Here is a 26,827-nt window from a genome sequence, read left to right on the forward strand (position 1 = left end):
TGCTAGGGATGTAGAGCACAGAATAAGTATAATGAACGCTGCTGTATGTTACATATGAGTGTTGTTAAGAGAGTAACTCCTCAGCGTTCTCATCAAAAGAAAAAACAATTATTTTTATTTCTTTACTGTTGTATTTATATTAGATGATGATGGTTCATTAAATTTACTGTGATAATCATTTCATGATGTATGTAAGTCAAATCATTATGCTGTACACCTTAAACTTATATGGTGCTGTATGTCAATTATATCTCCGTAAAACTGGAAGAATAAAAAAGACATATCTCATGGCAAAAAAAGAAAAAAATGGAGAGGGGGCAAATTATGTATCTATTGATGTAAGCCAAAACTAAACAACCAAATACTCTAACAACCAAATACTGTGATATCTTAATTCATAGGTATAAGGAAACTTCTTGCTATAAATTTCAGGTAGGGTGGCCAATCAGTCTCAGTTTGCTCAAGATTGTCTGGCTTTTAAAACTGAAAGTCTCATATCCAAGGGAAACCTTCAGTTTTAGGCAAACCAGGACGGCTGTTCAGCCTAATTACAGGACAAGTCCAATACTGAATTTTTTTCCCAGTAAGTAACTTCATGGTATCAGTCAAGGCATCCTACTTTTTTTTTTGAAAGTTGCAAAGTGTCCTTTATTTATATAACTCAACTAAGAAAGTTCTTTCTGAGTCATGTGTTTCAATGTATTTTATTTTTTTAAGTTATATTGGGGTAATATGACAATTGAAAATTGTATATATTTAAGGTGTACACTTTGATGATTTGATAGATATATACATAAGTTGTCCTAATTCCTGAATCAGTAAAAGTTAGCATCTACAATATAGCTGTAATACACTGTACTTGATGGATTCATAAGATCATAGAGCTGGAGATCTCAGAGATGATAAAATTCCTAAAATGTGTAGGGAAATCAAATATATATAAATCAAATTCAATGTGAGATGTTCTAAGAATATTTTCTGTTCAAAGAATCCTATAGTTAACTTTTCTTAAATGTAAGTTCATAATTGTTCTTGCATTTGGTTTTGAAAAACTGAATTGTCATATAGTTCTTGTTTAAGTTGCCTATGTTGGAGTGCATGATTTAGAATAAAATCTATGTGATTGAACCCAGTCTTTTTCCTCCTTCCTATGGTGGTTGTGATTGGTGTCCCACCCAATTCCCCTGGTGCCTTGTTACAGGGAGTGTTGGTTGCCCTAGTCCTATAGGAGCTTACTAGCTGGGAAATGCTGGGGAGGATATGCCCCAAACTCCCAGGAGGGTGGTGGCCTATAGCCAATGAATGAGTAATATTGGGGTGTGTTAGACTCCTAGAGGGCCCATACATGCTGGTGAAATGCATGTTCCAAAAGTCCCCTGGTGGGATAAGAATGAAGGTAGATTCCTTCTAGTTTCTTTTTCTGTCTTACCTTCCCTCACTCCATTACCTGCCTCTCCTGAGAATGCTCTCTCAATAAATCATACAAGTGTTCCCATCTTAGGCTGTGCTTCCAGGGCAACAGAACTTTACTGTAACTTATATCAATCTGTAATTTACTATAATTTTATCTAAAACTGGAAAGATTGCTACCATTTAGTTGGCTATTCATATCTTCAAGATAACATAGAAATTTTCCATTAGGTCATAGAGGGGTAGGAAGATGGGAATTAGCATATTGACTGTCTATTAATTTATATCATCTCCTTTAATCATGATCAAGACTCTGCAAGGCAGGAATTTTTATCTCCTTTGTTATCCACAGGAAACTGAGTCTCAGCTAAGTCAAGATAGAATCATTAGTTAATGGGGAATCCAAGCTTAATTCAGCTTGTCTCATTTCAAAGACTCTTCTTGTTTCTTTCTGTTTTTTTTATTCTTCTGTCTTCCTTTACTTCTCTTTCCTTTTTCTTCAGTTCCTCAATTTATAATGTCAGCTTAAAAATGATTAAAGTACATTTATTTCCCTAATAGCCAGTAATCTCATCAATAGTCAAAGTAAAAATGGTTGGACTTGCATTTTTCATAAGCTATGATTAATTTAAAAATTCATATCTGAAATAATAAAAATAGAATGAATAAAAAGCACTTGTATAATTTAGTTGGTAAGTTTGACCCTATGTAATCATCAACATATTATGCACAAAAGTCTGAAGTATGAATTCTATCAAGCTAAACATATGCAGAATAATTGTCTAATGCTCAGGTAAACTTTCATAGGGAGATTTTCATTTATTGTCTTTATTTTCAAAAGGTTTTGTTGGCAGATCTTGTCGATAAAATGTGAGAGCTGTGAGGGTAATTGCAATTCTTGGCTAGATGTGTCGCTTTGTGTAAAGATGTTCTATTTCCATTTCTAATAATAGCAAGATGAAAAGAAAATGTGTAATGGTTGAATGGAGCAAACTTAGTTGAGGTTCAAAATTACATCAACAATTGCCACATTATTTCTTTAAAAGTAAATCCCTTGCAATTCATTATTTCTTTGAAAGTAAATCCCTTGTAATTGTTGGAATTGTCTTTTAAAATATTTGACAGTAACCACACTCATCACATATATTGATTAAGAAAAAAATGTTTATTTTTCAGTTCCTTGCCTCAGAAGAATTTTAATCACAAATACTGCCACTCCCTGATTAGATCCTTTCATTTTTTTGGTCATAAATCATGACTAGATTATTTGAGTAAGTCTAGATTATTTAGGTAATTAGATGATGTTGTTATCAGCCTGTCTGACTTTGGTTCAGAATATTTACTTTAAAAGGGTATAGGATATTTAGAATGAATTTTTTTAAAAAAACGTTTCCCTTATAAGACACTGCCTTTACTCTGACTTATCATACCACATAAACTTTAAAGCTGTATTTACCATGGAATCAATGAAAGGAATGAATGAGTAAAAAAAATCTCTAACATTTATACCCAAAAGTTCAGTTCCAGTTATTAGTGTCAAAACCTGATCTGCCCAGGCAAACCTTAGGATCATCAACTAACATAAAAGCCAAAAATGAACATTTGCCTCCTGTTTTTCCGAGTGTTCTTTCATAGGCTGCACCCAAAGGGAGCCAGCATTCACATATTATTTTCCAGTGATAATTAGCTTGACCTTGAAATCACTGGTTTGTAATCTCAATAATGTCGACAACTGTAGCCTGGCCGTGGGCTGAACTTGCTATTTGGCCCTGATAGGACTGGGAAGGAAAGGTGGAAGGATGTTGAACAGGGCCTGCCCTGCCCCTCTGCAGCACCCATGCCTTTCCTCATATACCCACCTCTCCTGCTGTTATGAAAATTAGGGAAAAAGAAAGGTTGGACACAGGCCTTCCTTCTTGCCTTCCTCCTACTTCCTCTTCCTCAGCATGAGTTCATGGCTGCTCAGTGTTCCTTTATTAGATCTTCACTTAGATCTGACAACTGGAGGGCAAGAGGCTATGCTTATTTTGGCTTTGGTCTACTAATGTCTCTTTCAGTCTCTTCTTTATTGTGAACACTGATGAAAGTTTACTTCTGAATAATGGTACAGTATAAAAAGCATGACTATACCTCACATCATTGGTTAGGGATGAATTATGCAAGACACAGGGGACAGAGGATGGGCAACATAGTTTAACTTCATCTTGATACCTCAAATGCCATCTTTCTCAAGCTGGCATAAGAAGTGTCTAAGTCTCTGGAGGTTGAATGAGGGAAATAATTATTTTCTTGGCAATTTCTTCAAGGTGATTTTTGTGTGCACTACATTTTGAGAATCTCTAGCTTACAGAATTGCTAGGAATCATTAGCAGAGCTGAGAAGTTACTTCGTGAACCGGCCTCTACTCATCATCTACTATTTGACCTCCTACCGTAATTCATTCTCAGCCACCAACCAGTCTCCAAGAATGGAATGCCCTTCCCCACCATGCTGCCTGCCACTGTCCTCCAAATGAGGCCTACCTTCATTTCCTCTGAGAAAGCTTTTAAAGCAACTCAGATGGAAGAACACTATTGCCCTGTGACCCCCTCTGCACCTTAAAGATGCCTCTAACCTATAACTCAGGCCAGACTAAGGCATATATTTGTTTTCATGTCTATCTTTATAGTGGAATCTGCTTTTCTTGAAGTCAGGGACCAGGTCTCACCTGTTTATGGGCACAGTTCTTGTCACAATTCCTAGTCCTTAGTATTGATACATCTTTCTCAGTACTGATTATAAAATAAATGTTTCAGAGTAATCTTGGTAAATGGTACATAATAGTATTTGTTATTTTATTAAATGGTTCTACTCTGGAAGAATTCTCAAATATAGGTAATGTGGCTGACATCCACTTCTTTCATTGCTGTAAGAAATCCTAACTGTTCATCCTCAGTCTCAGTGATGATCTTGCTCTCTGTCTTACTGAGGAAGAAGAAGCACTAAGTTTCACTGCTATGTCCCAGCATCTATGCTTGTATTCTCTGCTTTCCCTCCTGTTACTAGAAATGAACAGTCCGTGTTCATATGCATGTGTGCACCAGACTCTCTCCCCTCTCACCTACACAATGACATTGTTCCAGCAGTTTCTCTCTCTCTTTCATTAGCAACTTGTCCCTCTCTGACTGAGTCTTTCCAATCAGCGTACAGACAATGCTATAAAATATCTCATCTTTGGGAAACACTCTCTCCATCTCTTGTCAAATGTACTAGATACTTTCACAAATGCTATTTCCTTTCATTCTTGCAACTGTGTAAGAATCATTAGCCTTGTCTTATGAGATGAGGGTGTGAGGATTCAGATCCATACTTTCTGGTTCCAAAGACAGCACTCAGCTGAGAAGATGACCCAGTGTATTAGAATAGTATCCCAGTAGGATTTTTATTAGTAGGGTAGTGTTTGACAATCCTCTCTCTAGTCGTTAATTGATTCATATACCCTGTTCTTAATTTTATTGATTGATATCAATGTCTAGCACCATCAATTTTTTTATGCATTGTTGAGCACACTATTTCTAGTCTGGGAATTCTGAAAAACAATCAATAAATTATACTAAGTGAATCACTCAGCACATTTTCAATGTTAACCTTTGGCAAGGAGTCTCCCTTTTTGCCTTGATTACCTGAAGAATGGGTTCCATTAGCAATGCAGTATTTGAAAACAAACGCTGCATATTGAAATGGCTACCCAGTCACATTTCAGAAGTGTTGCAGTCATTAGGGGGGTTATTCTAAAATATGCTGCTGTTCAAATTGGAATCGTGAAAAATTTGGAGTTAGGGGATGCAAATCTTTTAAGAGAGAAAAATATGGTTATGGTCTCTGTTCTTGTAGAAGGATACTTCTCTGGTATACTTTATTAGGTCTTGTATTATGTTAACTGTTAACTACTTGTATTTTGTCAACTGTGTATTTCTTAGGTATTTATACATAATAATTGTATATTATGTTAACTATTTGTGTTAACTATCTCTTCTTCAATTGATTGTTAATTCCTTGATGGCAGGAAATGGTTTACTCATCTTTGAAGTCCAACACTTGCATTTTATAGATATCCAAAATATATGTAGAAAGTATGGTTGAATAAAGTAACACTTCCAAAAGTTACACACTTTCAAGTAGTAGGAGAAATGCAGTGGGAATGTAGCAAGGCTGGGAATTAGGATTTTCTTCCTACCGGCTGTGAAACCTAGGAGGAGCTACAGGATTACAATGAGGAGAAACATATCTTCATGCCTCACCTCATCCTCCTGTCCCCTTTCTTCTTCTTCTAGAAAAATCTGGACAAGCGGACTGTACAACCTGCAGGTCAAAGAAGTGAAATCATGTGACCCTCTCAAGGCCATGGTGCCTATGGTGGTGGGACTGGAGGGGCAATCAGATTTAGTTTACTTGCACCGCCAAAATCAGCTCTTATACAGCAATCCACTTCTAAGGAGATTTTTCTTTGAGTTTTGAAGGCTTTTCAAGTTTAGAAATTGGCCTGAAGGGAATGACATGAAGGGAATGACACTTTTAAGCATTTACTGACTCCATAATTAATACAGTCATTCATTCATTTAACAACCCTTCATTTTGCTAAAACTTTATTATGAAATTACTAAGAGTAAGATCAAGAGATAAAGTTATCTTGGGGAAGATGGTGCAGAGAAAAGAGAACAGAGAAAAGATTTTATGTGTTTCAAAAATTTGTCTGCACCTGACTCTGTTTCCTGAATAGAAAAGTTAACAAATGTGATTCATTGTGGTGTTATTTCATTTGTTTTTAATTAAAGGAGGCCCACCCTATACCCATGGTATAAACATAGCCCTGATGGACTAACTGTACAATTATTGTCTTACTCAGGTCCCTGGAGTATATAACATAATGACAAATATCTGAAATTCATCCTCTATCTAAGCAATGTGATCTCTGTCCAGTCATCCACAATTTTAAGCCAGTTCTCAGAAAAGCTATTTAAAACAAAATCTGAAGTATACATAATAGTGGTAATGAAAATAAACATTAAGCAAAGGAAGAAATGATAAACATAATCTTTAGACCACATAACTTCTTTGGATGTCACCTATTTCAGGAACTGAAATGATGCATTTATCGTATTCTCATCTGTTCAATATATAATTAACTATTATGTGTATTGTTTATAACCCATTATCTTACAATAACAGCTTACATGGATCACTGCATAATTTAAAAATATAGTGGCTTTTCTTGCCAATATTTGAATTCCAACTTTAAATCTGCTGACTTTATATCTTTGCCATGAACTCTGGGTAAATTTTTTTTTATTTCTTAAGGATTTATCTTAGAATGTGCACCTGCCTTTTCTTTTATCATAAACTAGTTTGCTTTGGCATTGGCTTGTGTGATGGCATGTTTTCTAAAATAGAATGAATTAGCTTCTGTACTTGCAAATCAACTAAATGGGCAGGAGTACAAATCTGAGACCCAGGGGGTGTGAAGTGGGTGGGAATAAGGCACTTGTCTAATTATCTAGATTATGTGATCAATTTAATCTGGAAATCAAATCATTCTGTCTTGAATTACTTATATTACTTTGGTCACGTTAATCAAATTTTGTCTTTGTTGGATATATACTTATTATAGCTAATCAATATGTTCTTTGTCTATGAAGACAAAAATGTGAATTCCACATGGGTTGAATTCACAGCTTTCCCTAGTTACCCTGACTGGGTGGGATATTGTATTATGTAAACATTTATTTATTTAGTCACCAAGTTTATTGAGGACTTGAAATGTGGCTAGTATAAATTGAGGACTATAAGTTTAAAATGCATGCTGAATTTAAAAGACTTATGAAAAAAGTAAAATCGCAATTTTTATATTGATTACATGTTGAAGTAATAATATTTTGGATATATTGGGTTAGATAAAATGCATTATTAAAATTAATTGCACCTGTTTATTTTAAGTTTTTAATGTAGTTACTAGAAAATCTATGTGACTCACATAGTACTTCTACTGGAAAGTGCTGCTCTAGAGCAAATCTTGCATTTGTGCATAGAGACTATTACTTAGATGTTCATCACAGCATTGTTTGGGTGTGTAAAAGAAAAGCAGACAGCCAAAATATCCATTCGTGGGGAAATGGATAAGTACCCTGAATTATATTTAATACATGAGTTGTTCTTCTGCTTGGATCCTTTACTCTCTTAATATTTACATGTCCTGCTCTCTCTTTTCTTTTAGGACTTTACTCAAGTTTCACATTTTTTGTGAAGTATTTTCTAACTACCCTATATAACACAGTAATGCCCATTTCTGTCTTCAAGGACTCCTCCTGCACAGCTTACCTCTCCTGAGCTTTGCTTTTCTGATAATCCTTTTCATCATCTGAAGTACAATATTGCCTTTTATATATGTCTGATTCCCCCACTAGAGTATCAGTTTCATGAGAGCAAGGGCTTTGTTTTGCTTACCATTGCATTCTTGGTGCCTAGAATAGTGGCTGCAACATATTGAGTATTTAGGAGATATTTGCTGAATGAATGAATGATGGAATATTAGATTTCAACAAAAATGAATGAACTGGATAAATAATAAAGATGCATCAACTTAGATATATTCCAAAAGTTAAGTAAGATTAACTGGAAAAGAAAATTGATGAATGAAATATATATGCACACAATATATGTAGGCACACACACAAAAAATTTATATATATCCATACAAAAATGTACACACCCACACATCCCCCTATCTCTCTCTATGTTTGTGTGGATATGTATACATGCATATATATGTATAGGCATATACACACATGTATACGAATGTGTGCATACACGCACATATATGTATGTGCACACACAATATACATATATGTATACATGTGCACATATGTATCTATAAAGTGGCATTCATTTAAATAACTTAAACATATGTGTGCCTGTGTACATATTCATATGTATACACCTACATAACAGACTGTAGTATAGAAAGCAAATTCTTCAATCAACCTTGCAGAGCCAGGACATTAGTAGCTGAATGGAAGGAAGATGATAACTGACATGAGTCTTTGAATGCTATCTCATAAATAAAAATGTTATTTAGAATCATATAAACTAAGGAGAACTTGGCAGACCTCCCATTTTATGCTGACATCTCCTTTCAACATTTCTGACAGGTAATTTTTCACCTAGCTACTGACTGAATATTTCAGGGGCAGGTATCTTAGCACCTTAGTTATAAATGAGACAATGCATATAATTGGTTAAAATTGTAAACTTCGAACATTTAGGAATGGATGTCATTTCTTTGTCCAGAGTTGTACAGGGAACTGAAGCAAGGACCTGAAAAATTCTCTCTTCCTTTAGGTCTAAATGTCCTAAATATGAGAAATGCTGGGATGAATGGGTTTCATGTACACAGTGCAAGCTAGGAGTCAGAATGCAGGTAATTTTCAATAGGTGTGGAATGGAAAATACAAATGGAACTTTTTCTGAAGAGTGGAAATTTGACTGAGTTTGCTGCCAGATCCAATGTCATCTAATTAATCCAAGAGACAGTCTGTCCTGGCAATCAAAATCAAATTGTATGCATAACGGGAAGTGTTACTGGAGCCACAGCAGGATAAAATCATGGCAAAGCTTATGTTTCTCTAGGGACAATTTTTTCACCTGGATCCCATTAAAAAAAACCTACAAAATCCTCTCAATACTGACATACTAAGTAAAAGTCCAAATAAATATCAAAGCAAACATAGGTGCCTCAGTGGAGAATTTTAACTTTTACTCTTTGATTTTTAAAAGCTTGAATTTGAATATTTTGTTTATGTATTCAAATTTCTAATCTTCATTCCATCAAAATAAATCAATAAATTACATTTTCATAACCAAACAGTGGCAGAAGCTGTCCATATTTTATATAGTTCTCAGTGATATACCATATACTTTGGCATTTGTAAATAATGTTTCACTCTTATGTAGGAAATTTATTTTGGACCAGATCAATTAGGAACTACTTACATGGTTTAAAATCAAGTATCAGCTCAGTGAAATTTAATAAGAGTTTGCTAGATTTTAGCTTCCTGGGTTCAGTTCAACAAGCATCTTTTAAATGCCTGCCATGTACTGCACAGGAACGTGAGAACACAAAGATAAATTGATTTTGTCCTTGTCCAAGGGAAAGATCTTACAGTGTCTGAATGAAGCATGTGAAATGCTAACATAGAGATGTACAGGAGCTATGAAGTCCAGTGGAGAATCCATCCCCAAGTAAAGGTTAGAGAGAGGCTTACTGGACTAGGAGAATTAACTCTGAGAGAGAGTCAGCTACGTGAAAAATGGGAGGCAGTGCTTTTCAGACTGAAAGGAATATGACAAAAGTGGTGTTGTGAGGTCAGTTTTGCCAGGAAAAGAGAAACTCACCTGTCTTTACTGTATGAGAAAAGCATGGTGAATGCAGGAAACTATAAGCAAGTTTGTGTTTCTAGAGGGTAGAATACCTACTATGCACTCTTGTATATCACTTTGCTTATATGGTGATGACAGTTGTAGAAGGGCTGACAGTCAAGATATGGGGCCTAGTTAGAGGCTATTTTAATGGTCCAGGGAAGAAATGATGAGGGCAGTGGGCAAGGAAGTTTGTTAAAAAATATTTAGGATAGAAAGTCTGATGGGACTTAAGGCAATGAGTGTGCTGAGTTGGATGAAGAAATTTAGACAGACTTGTAGAGGTCTGGTTTGAGTGATATGTCCTATCTTACTGTGATGTGTCAAGTCAGGTGCCCAGATGATGGATATCAGTATACTAGAGTAGGTTGTTAGACACTCCCAAGTTTCCTATGCATACGTACAGAGGAAGCCCCCTCAGAGACTGTTCTAGATCAAGGATTTATACAAAGGGTCACATGTGTGGTAGAGGTGGTTGCTGAAGAGATTTCTCCAGACAGAGCTGTTGCCTCTCTCTGAGTTCACACCCCTCTGCCTTTAGGATACTGTTTTCTAATTCCATTCTTGGTGAATGGAGCTTCCAGGAGGCCATTTGGAGAAATCTGAAATAGGTTGGCTACAGTTGGAGATGCAGAAGATCAATGGCTGACGCAAACATGAGAAAGTGGAGGTGGACTATGGTGTGACTCCCAAGAGAAAAAAGAAGTCTACATAGAGTTGACCAGTTGAAATGATGGGCCAAGCAGAAGTCTGCTGCACTGCAATTAGAGGTATTCCCTGAATTACCATGGAAGGAATGAGTAGGTATTTCCTGTGGACCAGATTTGTATCCATGGTACCTGGGTGGGATAGGCTTGGGTTATAGTCAATAGGACTGTCTAGAAGGGTGAGGAGACTTCAGCAGAAAGAGCAAGAGGTGTACTACTGGAATTCAAGGGGCTGAGAACTCTCCATACCCTTCCATCTGAAACAGGGATCCACTGGTCTGAGTCAAAGAAACATCAGGAGAGCCTGCCCAATAGGAACTCTAAACTTTAAAAATCTACCAGGCTAACGGGGGCACCCGCTTACTGTAGGAATTTCCTGCTAAGCTTAGAGAGTACTGAGCAGCCCAGCCAAGCAAAAAGTGTCCTAACACAGGGGTCCTTAACCCCCAGGCCGCAGACAGGTCTGTGGCCTGTTAGGAACTGGGCCACACAGCAGGAGGTGAGCGGAGGGTGAGTGATCGAGGCTTCATCTGCCGCTCCCCATCACTGGCATTACTGCCTGAACCATCCCCCTCCGCCACAATCTGTGGAAAAATTGTCTTCCAAACCGGTCTCTGGTGCCAAAAAGTTTGGGGACCGTTGTCCTAACACTTTTTGAGCCTGGTAGGAGGTCCAGTAGCTAAGGGTGTGGTGAGGAAGTCAGCAAGGAAAGGAGAAAGAGGAGAGCCCACCATCCCTCCATTTCCCTAGAGTCTTCCAGCAGAGCTCAGGGAGAGGAGAAATATGATGTTATATCAAGTTGCACTTTTGATTAATGTCTTAGACTAGATAGTCTAATTTATAAGTTGAAGTTCAACTTAAAGAACCTCTAGGACTGCCATTATCTTAGTAAACAAAAAAATCATAGTCCCCATGCAATTTTCACTAAATAATTTTAAATGGGCAGTAGGAACAAAATAAACTGTTTGTTGTCCCACTAGTTGTGTTTGTTTGATATACTGGTTACATCATAATTCATTGACATTGGGCCTACAGTAGTGATAATAATTTTAACAGATAAAACTGATGGGTTCTATTTGGGAATTTGTTGATATGTGGGTGGCAGCAGGACATCCAGATGGATTTTTTCAACAGGGAAGTAAATGAATGAATTTAGATCTAAGTTCATTTTGGTCTAAATTTTGGAGAGAAATTAAGGCTAATTCAAGAAACATTTGTTTATTTCTCTTGAACATTTTTTTCCCTTTTAGCTCTTTATGAGTGATGATTACTTCTGAACAAAGATGTCCACAATTCCTCAATAATCATTGTGGGTTTTTCTGTTTCAATCAAACTTACACATAGCTACCAATATAAACTGTCTAAAATATCATTTTGTTTCTGCCTGAAGAACAGTGACTTCTTTATCAATCATCAATAAAATTAGAAATTCTCAGCAGAATTTCTCAGGTAGAAACCAATTGTCTTTCCATATTTATGTAAACTCATTTCTCGCCACTTCCACGTGGGACCACTCCATCTGATCCCATCAGAACTCCTTATGTTTCATTTATATTTTTGCTGGTCATCATACTGGAACATGCTTTCAACCAAATTCTGCCTTAAATACTCAGTTCAGATACTTTTTTTTTCATTTCACTGACGTATAGTTGACTTACAATGTTGTGTTAATTTCTGTTGTACAGCAAAGTGATTCAGTTATACATATATATATTTCATATATTTTCATATTCTTTTCCATTATGGTTTATCACAGGATATTGAATATAGTTCCCTGTTGCTATACAATAGGACCTTGTTGCTTATCCATCCCATATGTAATAGTTTGCATCTGCTAATCCCAAACTTCCGATCCTTCACTCTCCCACTCTTCTCCCCTTTGGCAACCACAAGTCTGTTCTCTGTATTTGTCAGTCTGTTTCTGTTTCACAGATATGTTTAATTGTGTCATATTTTAGATTCCACATATAAGTGATATCATACAGTATTTGTCTTTCTCTTTCTGACTTACTCAGTATGATAACCTCTAGATCCATCCAAGTTGCTGCAAATGGCATTATTTCATTCTCTTATGTGGCTGAGTAACATTCCATTGTGTGCGTATAACGTGAGTTTCAAGGAGACCAGCATGTTTGTAAGGCCCCTGAGATTTCAAACAAATCTTTTTGTGGGAATAACAGGTACATGGTTTAAATCAGTTTTAATATAGGGTCTGTAACCCAGAAAATAGTTAAGAACCACTGATTTAACCTAAAATCTGATTCATTTTGCCATACCCACCATTTACTGCTCTTCCCAACACCTGTAATTTCAGACTCTCTTCCTCCCAGATGCTCTGATGTGCTTTTTGCTCCTTTGCCAGCTATTTCCACTGATTTCCCCATGGCCAGCTTGAACTTACTCTGGGTCCAGAGTAACTCTGGCTACAAACAGGAAGTGTTTCAGCTTCTTCACCCCACATTCAGCTATCCTTTCCCGGACTGACCTGAGATGTGGTTTGCCAGGGTTTTCTATTACCTCAGCATGGCTGATTGTTACCTAATGTCTTTGGGTCCCTCCTGAACAGTTGTGTGTGTTTGATGATTGAAAGCTCCCTCCATCCCTGGCATCACTGCATTTGGCCGCTTGTATGCTGCATGACTGTCTCCATTGAACGACTGATTTTCCACTGCCAGGTCCTGTCCTTCTTTTTATAAGCGCTGCTACTTCATCTTAGGCTCAATAATAACAGTGATGCTGCCAAATAACAACAGCAAGAATGCAGTGCTTACATATGCTAGGCAGTACACTTAAAGTTTTATACGTGTTGCCTCATTTCTTCCTGACCACCACCTTGTATGATACACATTTTAACAAGGACCTTCCATTTAATGGTAGCTACCCTTTCTTGAGCAATCACTGTAAGCCAGACATTTTGCTAGGCTGTACATATATTAAATGTAATCCTTATAGACATGTGAAGTAGGTATTTTAACCCCAATTTATAGAAGAGGGAACTGAGAAAAAAAAAAGAGGCTAAATGACTAGGTTTACACAGAGAGCAAACTGATTAAATCTCAGGGTCTACATTCTCAGTTCACAGTTAAATAGGCTGGTCTATGCCTTACTCCCCCACTAGAACCTAGGACCCCAGTAGACGAGTCTAGCCCAGGCCCTGGTTTCTGCCTTATTGATTGTGTCTGAATATGATATTCATATACGGGGAGTTTGAGTGATAATACTTGCTCACAGATTGTATATGTTCTTCAGTTCCTTTGCTGTTCACTCATTCACTTATCCATTCATCTACTTGTTTGGCATCTATTTATTGGGTGCTCATTCTACCTTCAGCATTGTGCAAGGACTAGGGAATCGAGACTAGAAAAGCACAGCTTGGAGACAGACATGCAATCAAATACCATGGTCTAACAACAGACGTAATAAAGGAGAGGAGCCTGAATTTGTGAGTCAGGGCCAGCAGATGGGGGCTAGTGCTTGAATTGGGTCATAAAGGATGACCCAGGGGAGGCACTTCAATCAGAGGCAAGAGAATTTGGAAGGAGCATATGACAAGTTCAGGGAGCCACAATAGGTTCAGCAAGTGCTGGGATTGAGGCAGGAGATGAGAGAGATGGCACAGGAGGTCAGGAACCAGATCGCTAGGGGCCTTGCATATCCTGCTGAAGAGTGTGGGTTCAAATGAAATCTTCAGATGAAGCCTGCTATTCCTCCACTTCATAGAATTTATATTAGTAGACAGGAGAAACCACATCTTGTAATTTTGGGGAAATATCCCCTAGAGCACCAAGTTAATATTACTTATATAATGGAGTCCCAGTAATTCTTGTTGAATGGGAATTTATAATTTCTTAATATGTATTTGCTTAACAAATGCCCAGAGAGATAACACTATAACACACCCTATCATGTTTGAAATATTCTTTAAGTCTTTCTCTCTTTCTGGTCAGCCTAAAAACACTGAAAAGTAGATAGCCTGAGAGATCTGTCTGAAAGGCTTACTGATTCTAAATGATGTGTGGAATTACCAGGGGTTAGTGCACACACAAATACCTCTGCTCGGGAAGTTTACCTCCTGTGACGAATTTGATCTTCACCCCGTAAATTCAATCTTACCTCCTGTGATGAATTTGATCTTCACCATAAATTCAATCTGCTGACTTGCCTATTTACATTATTTCTGATTATAGTTTTGGAAATCATTTAGAAAACGATAGTTACTAAAAGAAAGGACCAGGGGAAGTTTTAGGACCAAGTGCTTTATTTCATGTTTCCTAATAAAACCTGATAGCTGCAACGTTTTGTTGTATTAGGTACTCACTGAAAGAAATATCTGCATTTTCTCACTTCTGCATGTTTTAGCTTGTCTCAGAATTCCCTCAGTGCCAGTCTTTCAACAGGCTGTGGCATTACTCCTGGTTAACCAGCTTTCCCATTTTCTCTGCAGATGCCTACACCCTGCCAAAGGCAGTATAAGGCATCGTGACTCAGGAGACAAAAGAAAAGATGAACACAAGGTTTCTAATGCATCTCCCCTTCTACCCCCAGCTGTGGAGCCTGAGAATGGGGAATTTGTTCTTTGGAGTAACTGAATGTCAAATGCTTTCTTACTTTCAATGTGGTCCCTCATCTTAGAGCTCATTATTTCTTTAAACATATCTAAAGATCACTTGGTAATTTCACCTTCTTATGCAACTTAAGTACAAGAAAAAAGGTGCTTAGGGTGTTCCAGAGTGTTTGATCCCAAGCTTTCATGTTGTCTCATGCCTCTCCTTGCACTGGTATGAGATAAAAGGAATCCAGCTGTTTTCTTGTTAAAGATCAAGGTGATCAGGATGGCGATTCAGGACATAACTATGATCGCTGCAGGGAGAGGAGAGGCTGTGTGATGTTTTCCTATTAGGCACAGTATGTCAGATGTATGTAGCTGTCCGAACGGGTCATTTTATGCCTATTTGTGATTTCTCTATTGTTGTTTCTGTTGCCAATTTTAAATTCCTGGCATCATCCTCAGTAGAACTGAACAAGAGCTGTTATGAGTGGTCCATTCCAATGGTAAGAGAATAGCTAATGTTTCAGATTCTTACTGTGTTGCTGCACTGTTCTTCACAAGTGTTAACTTTACTCTTTATCCTCACAATAATGCTGTGAGGTAGAAGATTTTATTCCCATTTTACAGGTGAGAAAACTGAGACACAAGGAGTTTAAGTAACTTATCCAGGTTACATTGCTCATAAGTGTTGGTGGAGCTGGAATTTAAACCCAAATAACCACGCCAGGAATAGGATGAGGTAAGAGAGGGACCCAGGGCACATAATTTAAGGAAGCACTCTCTCTCAGTCTCTTGGAAGTGCAGGGTTCAACCTTGAGAGTAAGTGCCTCCTTAAACTGTGTGCCCAAGGCACTTCTTTGCTGTTAGCCATACTTCAGTCCCAGCCTTGTAAATAACCTTGGTTTGGAGCCTGGGTAGTATTAACCTTCATACTGCCTGTCTCTCTGGTCCTGACCCTTATGGATCAGAGCCAGCCTTCAATGAGGAAGTAGATTGAAGAGCCTGAAGAGGGGTCTGTAGGTGCTGAAGAGACTAGCAGAGATAAAGACCTAAGTAGGTATCTTTCTTTAGATTTCTCCCTTGCTCTTGGCTGGGCATTCTTCTCTTGCACTATGTTCCCTGCCACTCTTCTCTTTTATGGCTTTGTCTCACCCCATCCTACTCCAGTACAGAAAGGAATAAAGATACTCTTCACTTGAGAGGTAAATCTCTGCATCCCATAGAGAAAGCATTAGAACATCATCACAGCGTATGGTGTATCCTCAGTCAGGCCCGGCTGCCCCCAAGTACCTTATTTCATCTTGTCAAGTCCAGACACACTCTGGAATGTGTGTTGGGGTCAAAGATAATCAAGAATACATGTCTATAAGGCATCTCAGGATCTTAGAACAGGGTCTGGTGAAGGGAAGTCAACTAGCCTTAGAGGAAAGGAATGGATGCCCAAGATTTCAGGGCTATTGCCCTGAAATAGCAGTGAGAATTCTTTTCTTTCGCAAACACTGTACTCTTGAAAATCCTTTAGTACATGTGGTAGGTTTTGAAAGGTATCAGACTTTTCCAGCTAGCTGACAAATGGCGAAATAATTAGTATATCATTAGAACAAAGAGGTCCTTTTGTTCAGTCCTGTAGAACCCAAGACTTAGGAAACCACTAGGACTAGAGGCACTAGAGGCTGACAACATGGGAATTATCTCTGGTACTCTTCAGAGATGGACCAACCTACCCCTTGACTCAACAGGCCATAGAATAAGCACCTGCTAGCTATTTTGAACATGTGTGGAGGACCAGCAGCAGCTGGGGTTATAGTTGAAATAAAGGATGGTGAATGTTATGATCTGGTAGCTTTTTAAAGCTTCTCAGCATCACACTGGAAAGTTCCTGACAGTTTTCTAGACAAATTTTAACAGTGAATCCCCAGCAGACTGGTTGATGATGTCTTCTCATCTCTTATAGACATCATGCCAACAGAGCCAAATGGCAAGGACCTCACCGCTTGGACAAGTCCAGAAGCACTAAGCCAAAGGAAGAACTGAACTGTGAACAAGCATCACTTGCCTCTTTGATCAGGTTCATAAATCTGGGTCCAAGGCGCCATGGCTTGTGTCGATGGCACTGTAGGGAGCTGACAGTCAGCTGGGAAGCCCGGTGGGAGGCAATGGCCACCATGTACACAGCATCATACATCAGAGCCGCTTCAGTCTGTGGAGGAAGACACACACCACATCTTCAATTCCACCTTTGCTTAGCTTCCTTTACCTGCGTAATCACCCTGCCTGCTTCCTTATCTTCTATTTTTCTGAACTCAGCAGGCATTTATTCTCCAGTTGAACACCTCTCATTCTCCAATAACTATATTTTTCTCTAAAATAATACCTGATATGCCAGAAAAAATTGTAGTCATGGCTCTGCTTTGTTTTAAGTTCTTAAAAAGAAAAAAGAAATGGAACTTGGATCAGCCACAAAAGACTTGACTCAAGGAACAAATATTTTTGGAGTATCTGATGGTAAGCCCAATGTTAAGATCAACTACATTGAGTTAGAGGTTCAATATTGGATTCTGTTTCTTAGTATTTACCTATCTATCAGTCTATTTACTTGTTTATATTTGGTAGAAAGAAAGTGCTGTGAGTAAAATTAACATGTGATTTTCAGATAAGGATACTCATGTTAGGACACTTCCATTTACCAGAGTCAAGAAGGTTGTAGTCATAGAGTGAAATTCAATGGCAGATTTGAAGAGACCTTCTGAAGAACAGACATGTGGAACTTCCTCAGAAAATATGTACTCTTGTTAGCACTTACTTTCCTGATAGAGATTATAAGTAGTCATTCCTTTGGGGAGCTGGACATATTCTTCAACTCCTCATGAAATTTCTCTCATTTGCAAAATTTCACATAATGTGCTCAGCATTTTATAAAATATACTGCCCTGTGGTTTTCTTTAAGGATAAAATCTTATGATACCTTCATATTTTACTTGAGGATTTTCATAGCAACTTCAAATATATTAGCTCATTTGAAATTCTCAACAACCCCACAAAATAAGCAGAATAGATGGATTAAACTATTTATTATGTAGGAAATTGACCTCCAGACAGTATATTGATTTGTGTAAGGTCATACATATAGCCAGTAATTGGGTAGTTAAACCAAGAATCTAGCTCTTATAATGAAGATTATCATGCAGTTTTCCAAAATCAGTTGATTTATTCAACATATATTTATTCATCATTTATTGAACATGTCTTGATGGAGGTAGAAAGGGAAAATAAGGGGAACTACATCTTGCATTCTATTAATCTTTGAGTCCAGGGAATATCTCTACTTTGAATACTTATTATCCTGTGCAATCTCTATCACTGCATTTTCCATATACTATACTTATTGTTTTTACATCTCTTTCTTGATAAAAGTGCTCAACTTCATTGTTTAGTGGCTAGCACAGTTCTTGGCACATAAAAGTTGTTTAATAAATGTTTGCTGAAGGAATTAATATTATTTCATGCTTAAAATAAAATACACTTTTGTGAAAACTGTATAATCCCAAGGTTTTATGATGTATTTCTAAGATTAATTGCTTCACTCATACTTAATATGAGTGATATATAGAAGCTGTGATGGTGATAATTGTTAAAGCTTAAAAATATTCTGGTCATGTCAGTTCAAGACTGATATAATCCATTTTATAGATCAGAAAGGGAAATTAAGTGACTAGTCTAAGGCTAATCTATTGACAGATGAGACTGTTAAAAATGTAATCTATCATAATGGTTGGCATTGATTGAGCACTCATATGTCAGGTGCTATTTCAAATATTTTGAAAACGTTTAATCTTCACCATGACTTCTACTCCTTTATGGATGAAGAATTGACAAGGTTAAATATTGCCCCCAAACTAGTGTGGGAAAGCCAAGATTCAAATGCAGGAAGTTGGTGTTAGAGTTTATGCTCTCAACCACAAAGCTGAACTGCTTCTAAACCAACTATTTGTCTGATGATTTAATGATTATAATAATAAGTCAACAGTGGTCAATATCCATTGATGATTAACTACATGCCAGGCACTATAAGCATTTTACAAATTGTCTCCTTTAATTACTGAAGTTAAACCTTTGAGGTAGGTATTGTCCCCATTTTACAGACAGAGAAATTGAGGCTTGGAGATATAGGAAACAACTTTAATAACTTGCCTAAAGTTATGTAGCCAGTAAAGCAAGGAATGAAGATTCCATCTCAGGATTAAAATTTAGATTTCAGAGCTCATGCCCTTAACCACTATGCTATGGGGACCTGGACCTTTTTAGCAGTGCAATATGCCTTTTTGAAACACTTTGGTATATATATTCACTAACTGGCTGATTGATTTGATAGAGAAGTGTGAGGAGAGGAATTCCAATGATCTAACTTTTCCATAAACTTAACGTAGAGACTAGGATTTTAATTTTCTTTGTCAAGGCTGTCTCTACACTGGGCCAGGTAATAACAAGATTCAAAACTATAGGCCTGACCAGTGCTTTCCAAATTCAAGGAAAAAAACACATTTATTCTTAAACTATGCTTCCCCTTGTCATAAAGTGTTTTCTTAAATTGAGGAGATATTTAAGTATTTTATAGCACAAATGAACTACCACTGAATTTCCTCCCCTTTTCAGTTTTATGCTGGAGGCCTGCTTACCAAACAGCAACTCTGAAGTCATTTTAGGTAAATGTAAAAAAAAAAAAAAAAAACTGGCTTGTGTTTCAAATATGTTTGTGTTCACATTTTATTTGCATCTAAAGCCTGGAAGAGACCACAGTGCTCAACGCCTGTAAGAGAAGCTTTTTGCAACAACATGTATCATGAAACAGGCATATTGAAAGTGGGCTTCTTGCCAATGCACAATGTTTTGGTTATTACAATGATGTGCAATAAAGGATTAACTCAGAGGGCTCAGGATACTCAATCTCTGCACATTCCGAAGAAAGGATTAGCCTTTGACTGGCTTCGGGGAGATTACCTCCTTAAAATATCCTGCCTGATCAGAGTATCGTGGTATCCCTGGGGTCTTGGGTAATGCAAATAGTTTATGCTAACAGTGTGATTTATGATGAATGCCTGTTTTTGTTCACTTGGGGCTCTGGACCATGCCATATCAGTTTGACCTCTGGAGTGGCTGGAGACCAACTAAAGTCAGCTGTGTAGGTGCTCTATGACTATGTGACTGAACACCCCCCCCACACACACATAAAATCCCTGGACACCAAGGCTCAGATGAGCTTCCCTGTTGGCAACACTTCATCATGTTGTCACACATCTTTGCTGTGAGAATAAAGCACTCTCAATGCAACTGTCGTGGGAGAGGACCACTAGAAGCTCATGCATGGTTTCTTCTGGACTCGGTCCTTTGTGAGTTTTTCCTTTGCTGATTTTAATTTGTATCCTTTTACTGTAATAAACTGTAACTGTGAGTATAACATCTTTTCTGATTTCTGTGAGTCCTAGCAAATCATCAAATCTGAATGTGGCCTTGGAGACCCCAATACAAAACAATGAGATGCTATGTCACCTTAGGGATGAGGACTAAAAACATGATATGGCCCTATGGAGTCTCCACATTTATCTGCCTGCCTGGTATGTAACTGTTGTTGGAGAAAGCTAGAGGAGATAGGGAGACCTAGCCTTTGGAAAGCAAATGAGCAAAAAGTATAGATTTCCCATTTTCTCTCCAAATTTAGAAACGTTCTCACTAACCTGATATGGATAGACAAGTCAGTTCTCTAGGAGGGAAATACTTTAAAATAATACCTCATCCCCCTCATTTCCTGAATTTCCTTTCTTTCATGGTGTTAACAGTTTCCTCTATTACAATGCAAATATCTCACCCACAGCATAGAGGTAACAGAAATTTGTCTCTTAGTATGAATTAGCTGGTTTCCCTCTTTTCTGAGACATGCCTCTTGAAGTAATGAGGATTCTGATAAGGGTGGGAGGACTAGTGTTTTGCTTATATGAGCCCTGCTAGGGAGCAAAAGCTGGTGGGGGTGGATGCTTCTGAGGGTACAAAAGTGCTAGGAGAGGTGGTGAGCACGCAGGAAGTAGGGGAGAGCAACTAAAGAGAGAGCTGGGGTTTAGAAACAGGTTGTGGAAGGTAGCAAAGATATCACCATGTACTCACAGTCTAGAAATTCAGTAATTAGGACTGCAGCTCTGACATGTCCAGTGAGGACTGGCCCAGAAGTTGGCATATTGTGAGCCTCAATGAGTATTTGCCAGCTTTTGAGAAAGACAGGAATAGGGGAAAGAGAACTATATGTGGAGTTGGAAAACAGACCTGAGTGATGCTACTGGTCATACAAGGTCACACATGTCCCAGGGAATAAGCAACCTTGGGCTATATGTGCAAACTGAGGAATGTGTCTCTTGTAAATAAATGGATTCTGGCTTCAATAAGACAGAATAATAATTCTGCCTCTGTATTTCAGAATGTCTTTTGTTCTCCTTTGATTGACTACAAATTGGCAGAACAGCAGGTATCATCAAATAAATTCAATTCTATGTTCCTAAAGGCTTTATATATGTTATCTGATTTAATTTGTAAAGTAACACTGTAAAGTATTATTATAGAGATTTACAGATGAGCTAGGAGGTTCAGAAAGACTAAATAATTTAGGTTATTTAGTTATTTAGGGATATAGCAAAGACTAAAAACTAGGTTTTCCTTATCTGGAAAGATCTTGCTTTTTCTACTGAATCTCACTGCCTATTGTCTTTCATCACAAGGGTAACAGTGGACACTCAGGGTGGACACTCAAAGTGGTCTTCTCTGTGGATCATTATAAGAAAGACTTAGATGTAAGATAAGGGTACTGACTTAACTACTCATCATGAGTGCATTTGAAGAACTGGGAAGGCAGATGACATCGATGTTTGGCTGTTCCCATGACTCTGCAGTATTGAATCATACACAATTTTAGGTTCAAAATCAGAGAAGACTCCATCTGAGAATGGGCCACTCCATTACTCTAGTCTATCCTCAAAAGCCAATAGATCGAATTAGCCCAAATGCTGAGAGAAATTTAAACATAGAGAAAAGGAATGAAGTAGATTTTACAAAATCACTCTAAACTTCAAGAAAGTTAATTAACATTTTGGTTGATAAAACACTTTTCTTAATATCTCAAGATGTTTTCAAATAATGAGTTTCACTATTTTTGAACTCTATTGACTCAGTAACAGTTTTCTTAACTTAATTTTAACCCTGTTTTTGGTTTTTATTTTTTTGCGGTACTCGGGCCTCTCACTGTTGTGGCCTCTCCCGTTGTGTAGCACAGGCTCCAGATGTACAGGCTCAACGGCCATGGCTCACGGGCCTAGCCGCTCCACTGCATGTGGGATCTTCCTGGACTGGGGCACGAACCCGTGTCCCCTGTATCGGCAGGTGGACTCTCAACCACTGAGCCACCAGGGAAGCCCGTAACCCTGTTTTTTAAAGTCAATATTTTTTCTCTAATTAAATTTATGTTTCTTAAACTTCTTCTTATTTTTAGATTTGAATGTGTTTTGACATAATACTATTCTTTGAGGATATTTTTAGTGTATGATGTTCTAAGAAATTCTTAATAGTTAAAACTTTGAAGAGGAAAATAGATAAGCAGGTGGAAAGTAAAAATACATAAGTTAGAAAAATTCCTATATTATATATTCGTATGTACATCTGTGTATGTATGCAGCACACAGAACAATATGACTATAAAGGGCTACAGGGAAATTCCCTTTGGAGAATGGTGGGATAATGTGTGTGATTTAGGAGAAAGAAATTCTATTATAATAGGGTATTACTTAAATATTAATAGTGGTTAGTCTATGGCTAATTTTTCAAATAATATTATTACTTTAGAATAATCTATTTACTAATCATGTCCATTTCTCATTTATAGAAGCTCTCTTTGAAATTTGCAGTATTATTTCAGGCCTACATGAGTATTTTTCATTTAATATCTTGAGTCTTAGTAGACCTCAATTCATATTTATTTAGCACATTAATTCCTTTATTAAATACATATTTATTGAAGATCTGCTCTGTGCCAGTCCTTTCCTGGTGCTGGGAATAGAGCAGAACACGAAAAGACAAAATCTCCAGCTTCATGGAGTTTATGTTGTTATAGGGGATGACAACGAACAAATATAAATATGACGTATTGTCATAAGGGCTACAGAGAAAGGTAAAGCAGGTTAGGAGAGGGGGAATAACAGGAAGGGGACTTACTATATTAGGTAGCAGGTTCATAGAAGGCCTCTCCGGTGAGGTAGCATTTGAGCAAACCTGAAGAGGGGAAGGTTCTAGGCAATGGAAGCAGCAAATCCTGGAGATGCAAGAATGAATGGAATGCTGGAACTGAGATATATAGGCCCAGTGGGATTGAAACCAAAGGACTTTTTAACTTTAAGGTAGAGAAGAAAGAGTTTGAGTACAGAGGCAATTTGAGAACAAAGACCTGTTAGCACTGGGCCCAGGCTTGGGGACTTGGGGTATGCTCTCTTGACTCAATGATCAGTCCTTTGGATGCCCTTATACTTGTCCTTTAAACTTTCTGTGACTCTGTTTCTATATCCCCAAATTAGCTGCCTCTACTAGAAGCCAAAAGGAAACAGTGAACTGCAAAATGGACTCTTTGGATAAATAAAGGTCAACACTATGCTTCACAGGATCAATTTCAAGGCTCTATCTTGAAATGACGATGGGATCCGACTACTAGTGGGCAACTGAGTGCTACCACTGTTTTCGACTAATAATGTCATGCCCTAACATAGCTACTGTACCCAATTTTAGAGCAACCTGGTGAGCCACCGTCTTCTGTCCTAATAAATCCCCATTTCCTTTTTATAGTTTATTATAATAACAATAACAGCAATAATAACAGAGACCCCTCTGGTTAGATGAAAAGACAATGAGAAACTCTAGACTGAATGGGATCTCTCATCCACTGGGAACTTGGCTCTGCCATGCTTCCTGTCCACAGGACCGCTGGGCCTGATTGGGTGAGAATGGAATGGCTCTATCTCCCTCATTCAGTGGTTTGCTTCATCTCAGTCAGTATGTACAAACTGTTGTGTCAGCTCAGTATAACTGAAGGGAACAGGCACTTCTTTGCTACATTAAGCCATACTTGTGATGAATATTTAATGTTTGTTGTGAATCCACAATCTGTGTTAATATAGCTCCAAACTATAACTTTTAGGCGTACATACCAAGCATAGGTAAAAACCTCATCCTGTGATAGAGATCTTGTTTGGGAGGTGGGCTTGGGGTATGGCCAGAAGATTTTGAATCATATTTGAACACACTGGAATTATAAATCCAGCAGGAAAAAAAAAACCCAAAATTAGCACCTCTTTCTCTCTCGCTCACTCGCTCCCTCTCCCTCATTTTCTCTCTCTTTCTTTAGCTTTTCTTCTTCCTTTTCAGAAGCCTGGTATTTCCCTGGGTATTCTCTACTTATTCTTATTCAAAGCAATGTTTCAAATCATCCTAAGACTCATTTGTACCAAAATACTTTCTATCATTATCTTTCTGATCTCTTTGTGTATTTTGAGTTATTTCAGGTTTAAAAAAACAGAGACCTTGAGCATGGGATCCTCCAGAACCACTTCATTTATTCTTTTTTGTCATTTGTACCTCATTTAAAGAAGGTAGAAAAAGAAGAGAAATCTCAAGTTTATTTCTATGTGCGTTGATACCTTTCAGTTACCAGTAAATTGCATCTTAAAAGCAATAGTGTTTCTCCTGATGATGGGAACAGAGAATGAAATACTATGCCAATTTAAAATGCTATTACCTGCCCACATTCCCAATATCTTTTCCTTTGGATGACACTGTTCCGGCACAGAAATCATTTTTTTTTTCCTGCAATTTTCTTCCATCACACAGGGAGCTTCATTAGAGAAGTGCATTTGACAACAAGAGACAAATGATGTTAGTGAGAAGCTCTCTGACGAGGCAGTTTGCAATTTATCTGTTCAGCAGAGTACCTGTCTCTCCTTAGGAGGCAGGCTTGGCATCTGCTTCGAGAGTGACATATGGCTGGTATAAAGCACTGTCAGTGTCTGCAGAGGTGTACCTCCATGTGCCCAGGACGGGAAGAATGTGAACACACCAACTCTATGGAAATCCAGATTTTTTCACATGCACTTCTGCTTGCTGAGATGTAGGAGAAGTGAGGAAGGCAAGCTGGTTCTGCAGAACCTTTATAGGCAGCTTGCTCCTCTCTTTCCCTCCCTCCTTCCCAAAGTCACATTCCCAGGGGCAACCCTCTCCCCACTTACCCTTGCTTTTGTTTATGCTTTGTCTCCATTTGGCTGACAGTGGTGGCTACTCCTGTTAACTATTTTATCTGAGGCCATTACTCTCAGGAAGCTGAAAATAGCAGTTTTTGATAGTAGCCATGCACAGGCTTTCAAAATTGTAGTCCCTATATATGAACCTTCAAGTTGTGAACTTTCAAAGATTCAAATGTGTGTTTCATCAACTTCAGGCGTGAGTGAAATTGCAGTTTGCCCTCCGTCTCCTATTGCTGATGATCTGTCAGCTCTACCATCTCCCACCTCCTCTCCCATCTCCAGCCAGTAACTCTTCTTGCCTGTTCACTCGATGCCAGCCTCTGTATGCCAGCTGTTGGACTGTACTACTGTACTTTTCAAGGTACTGTACTGTAAGATTAAACATGTTTCCTTTATTTTTTGTGTTTGTTTGTTTTCTATGTATTATTTCTGTGAAAAGTATTATAAATCTATTATAGTACAGTATTATATAGCCTATTGTGTTAGCTGGGTACCAAGGCAAACTTTGTTGGACTTACGAATGAATTGGACTTACTAACGTGCTCTTGGAAGGGAACTCGTTCATATGTAGGGGACTTACTGTACATAAAATGTTTTCTCCTCTTCTCATACAAGTCAAGGCACAGGTTATAACACTTTTCCTCTCACTATGAAAAGCATATGAGATTCTTTTTGTTGGTACGCGGGCCTCTCACTGTTGTGGTCTCTCCCGTTGCGGAGCACAGGCTCCACACGCGCAGGCTCAGCGGCCATGGCTCACGGACCCAGCCGCTCCGTGGCATGTGGGATCTTCCCGGACTGGGGTCACGAACCCGTGTCCCCTGCATTGGCAGGCGGACTCTCAACCACTGTGCCACCAGGGAAGCCCAAGCATATGAGATTCTTAACCTAACCTCTAAGAAAGTCAAACATCATCTCAAATGATTTTATTTTAAAACTACTTACTGTCATCATGCCATCCAAAAGGCCAGTCCCAGGCCTGGGTGGGGCCTGCAGTCTCTCCATGGACCACTTCTCAATGATGGACGACACGTGAGGATTGTCAACATTAAGCAGCCGAAACCCGGTCATATTTACACCACTGTACCTATAGAGTTCCAGATCTAAGGCAAATAAGTCCTGCGCAGTATTAAAAATGATAGAAGTAGAAAGAGTTAACATTTTCTGTGCTCTTTAGGCAAAAGAGAACTAATGATTGTAGAAGCAACAAATGATTAAAACAAGAATGGCAGCCATAATCACACTGGTTCTATAAAAGAACATTTCCTCTTGTTTTTCACTTGCATGCTGCCTGACAAACTCTAAGTAATCAGTTTTCATTTTCATCCTTTTTTCTTTTTTTTTTTTTTGCAGTATCGTTAAAGTTGGTATAAACCAAGAACAAGAATTTA

The 26,827-nt window shown here is 38.1% G+C and overlaps 1 protein-coding gene across 8 annotated transcripts in view; it reads right to left on the bottom strand.

The window, feature by feature from the left end:
* GRIK1 (glutamate ionotropic receptor kainate type subunit 1) overlaps positions 1-26,827 on the bottom strand; it is a 427,625-nt gene that overhangs the window by 95,336 nt on the left and 305,462 nt on the right. For all 8 annotated transcript variants that reach the window (XM_032630340.1, XM_032630338.1, XM_032630343.1 and 5 more), the window contains 2 exons: positions 26,382-26,555; positions 17,174-17,317 (listed from right to left, as the gene is read on the bottom strand). In XM_032630340.1, coding sequence (XP_032486231.1) covers positions 17,174-17,317; positions 26,382-26,555 — 318 coding nt within the window. The remainder of the gene's footprint in view (positions 1-17,173; positions 17,318-26,381; positions 26,556-26,827) is intronic.

This window comes from Phocoena sinus, chromosome 4, assembly GCF_008692025.1.
Source record: "Phocoena sinus isolate mPhoSin1 chromosome 4, mPhoSin1.pri, whole genome shotgun sequence".
NCBI lineage: Eukaryota > Metazoa > Chordata > Mammalia > Artiodactyla > Phocoenidae > Phocoena > Phocoena sinus.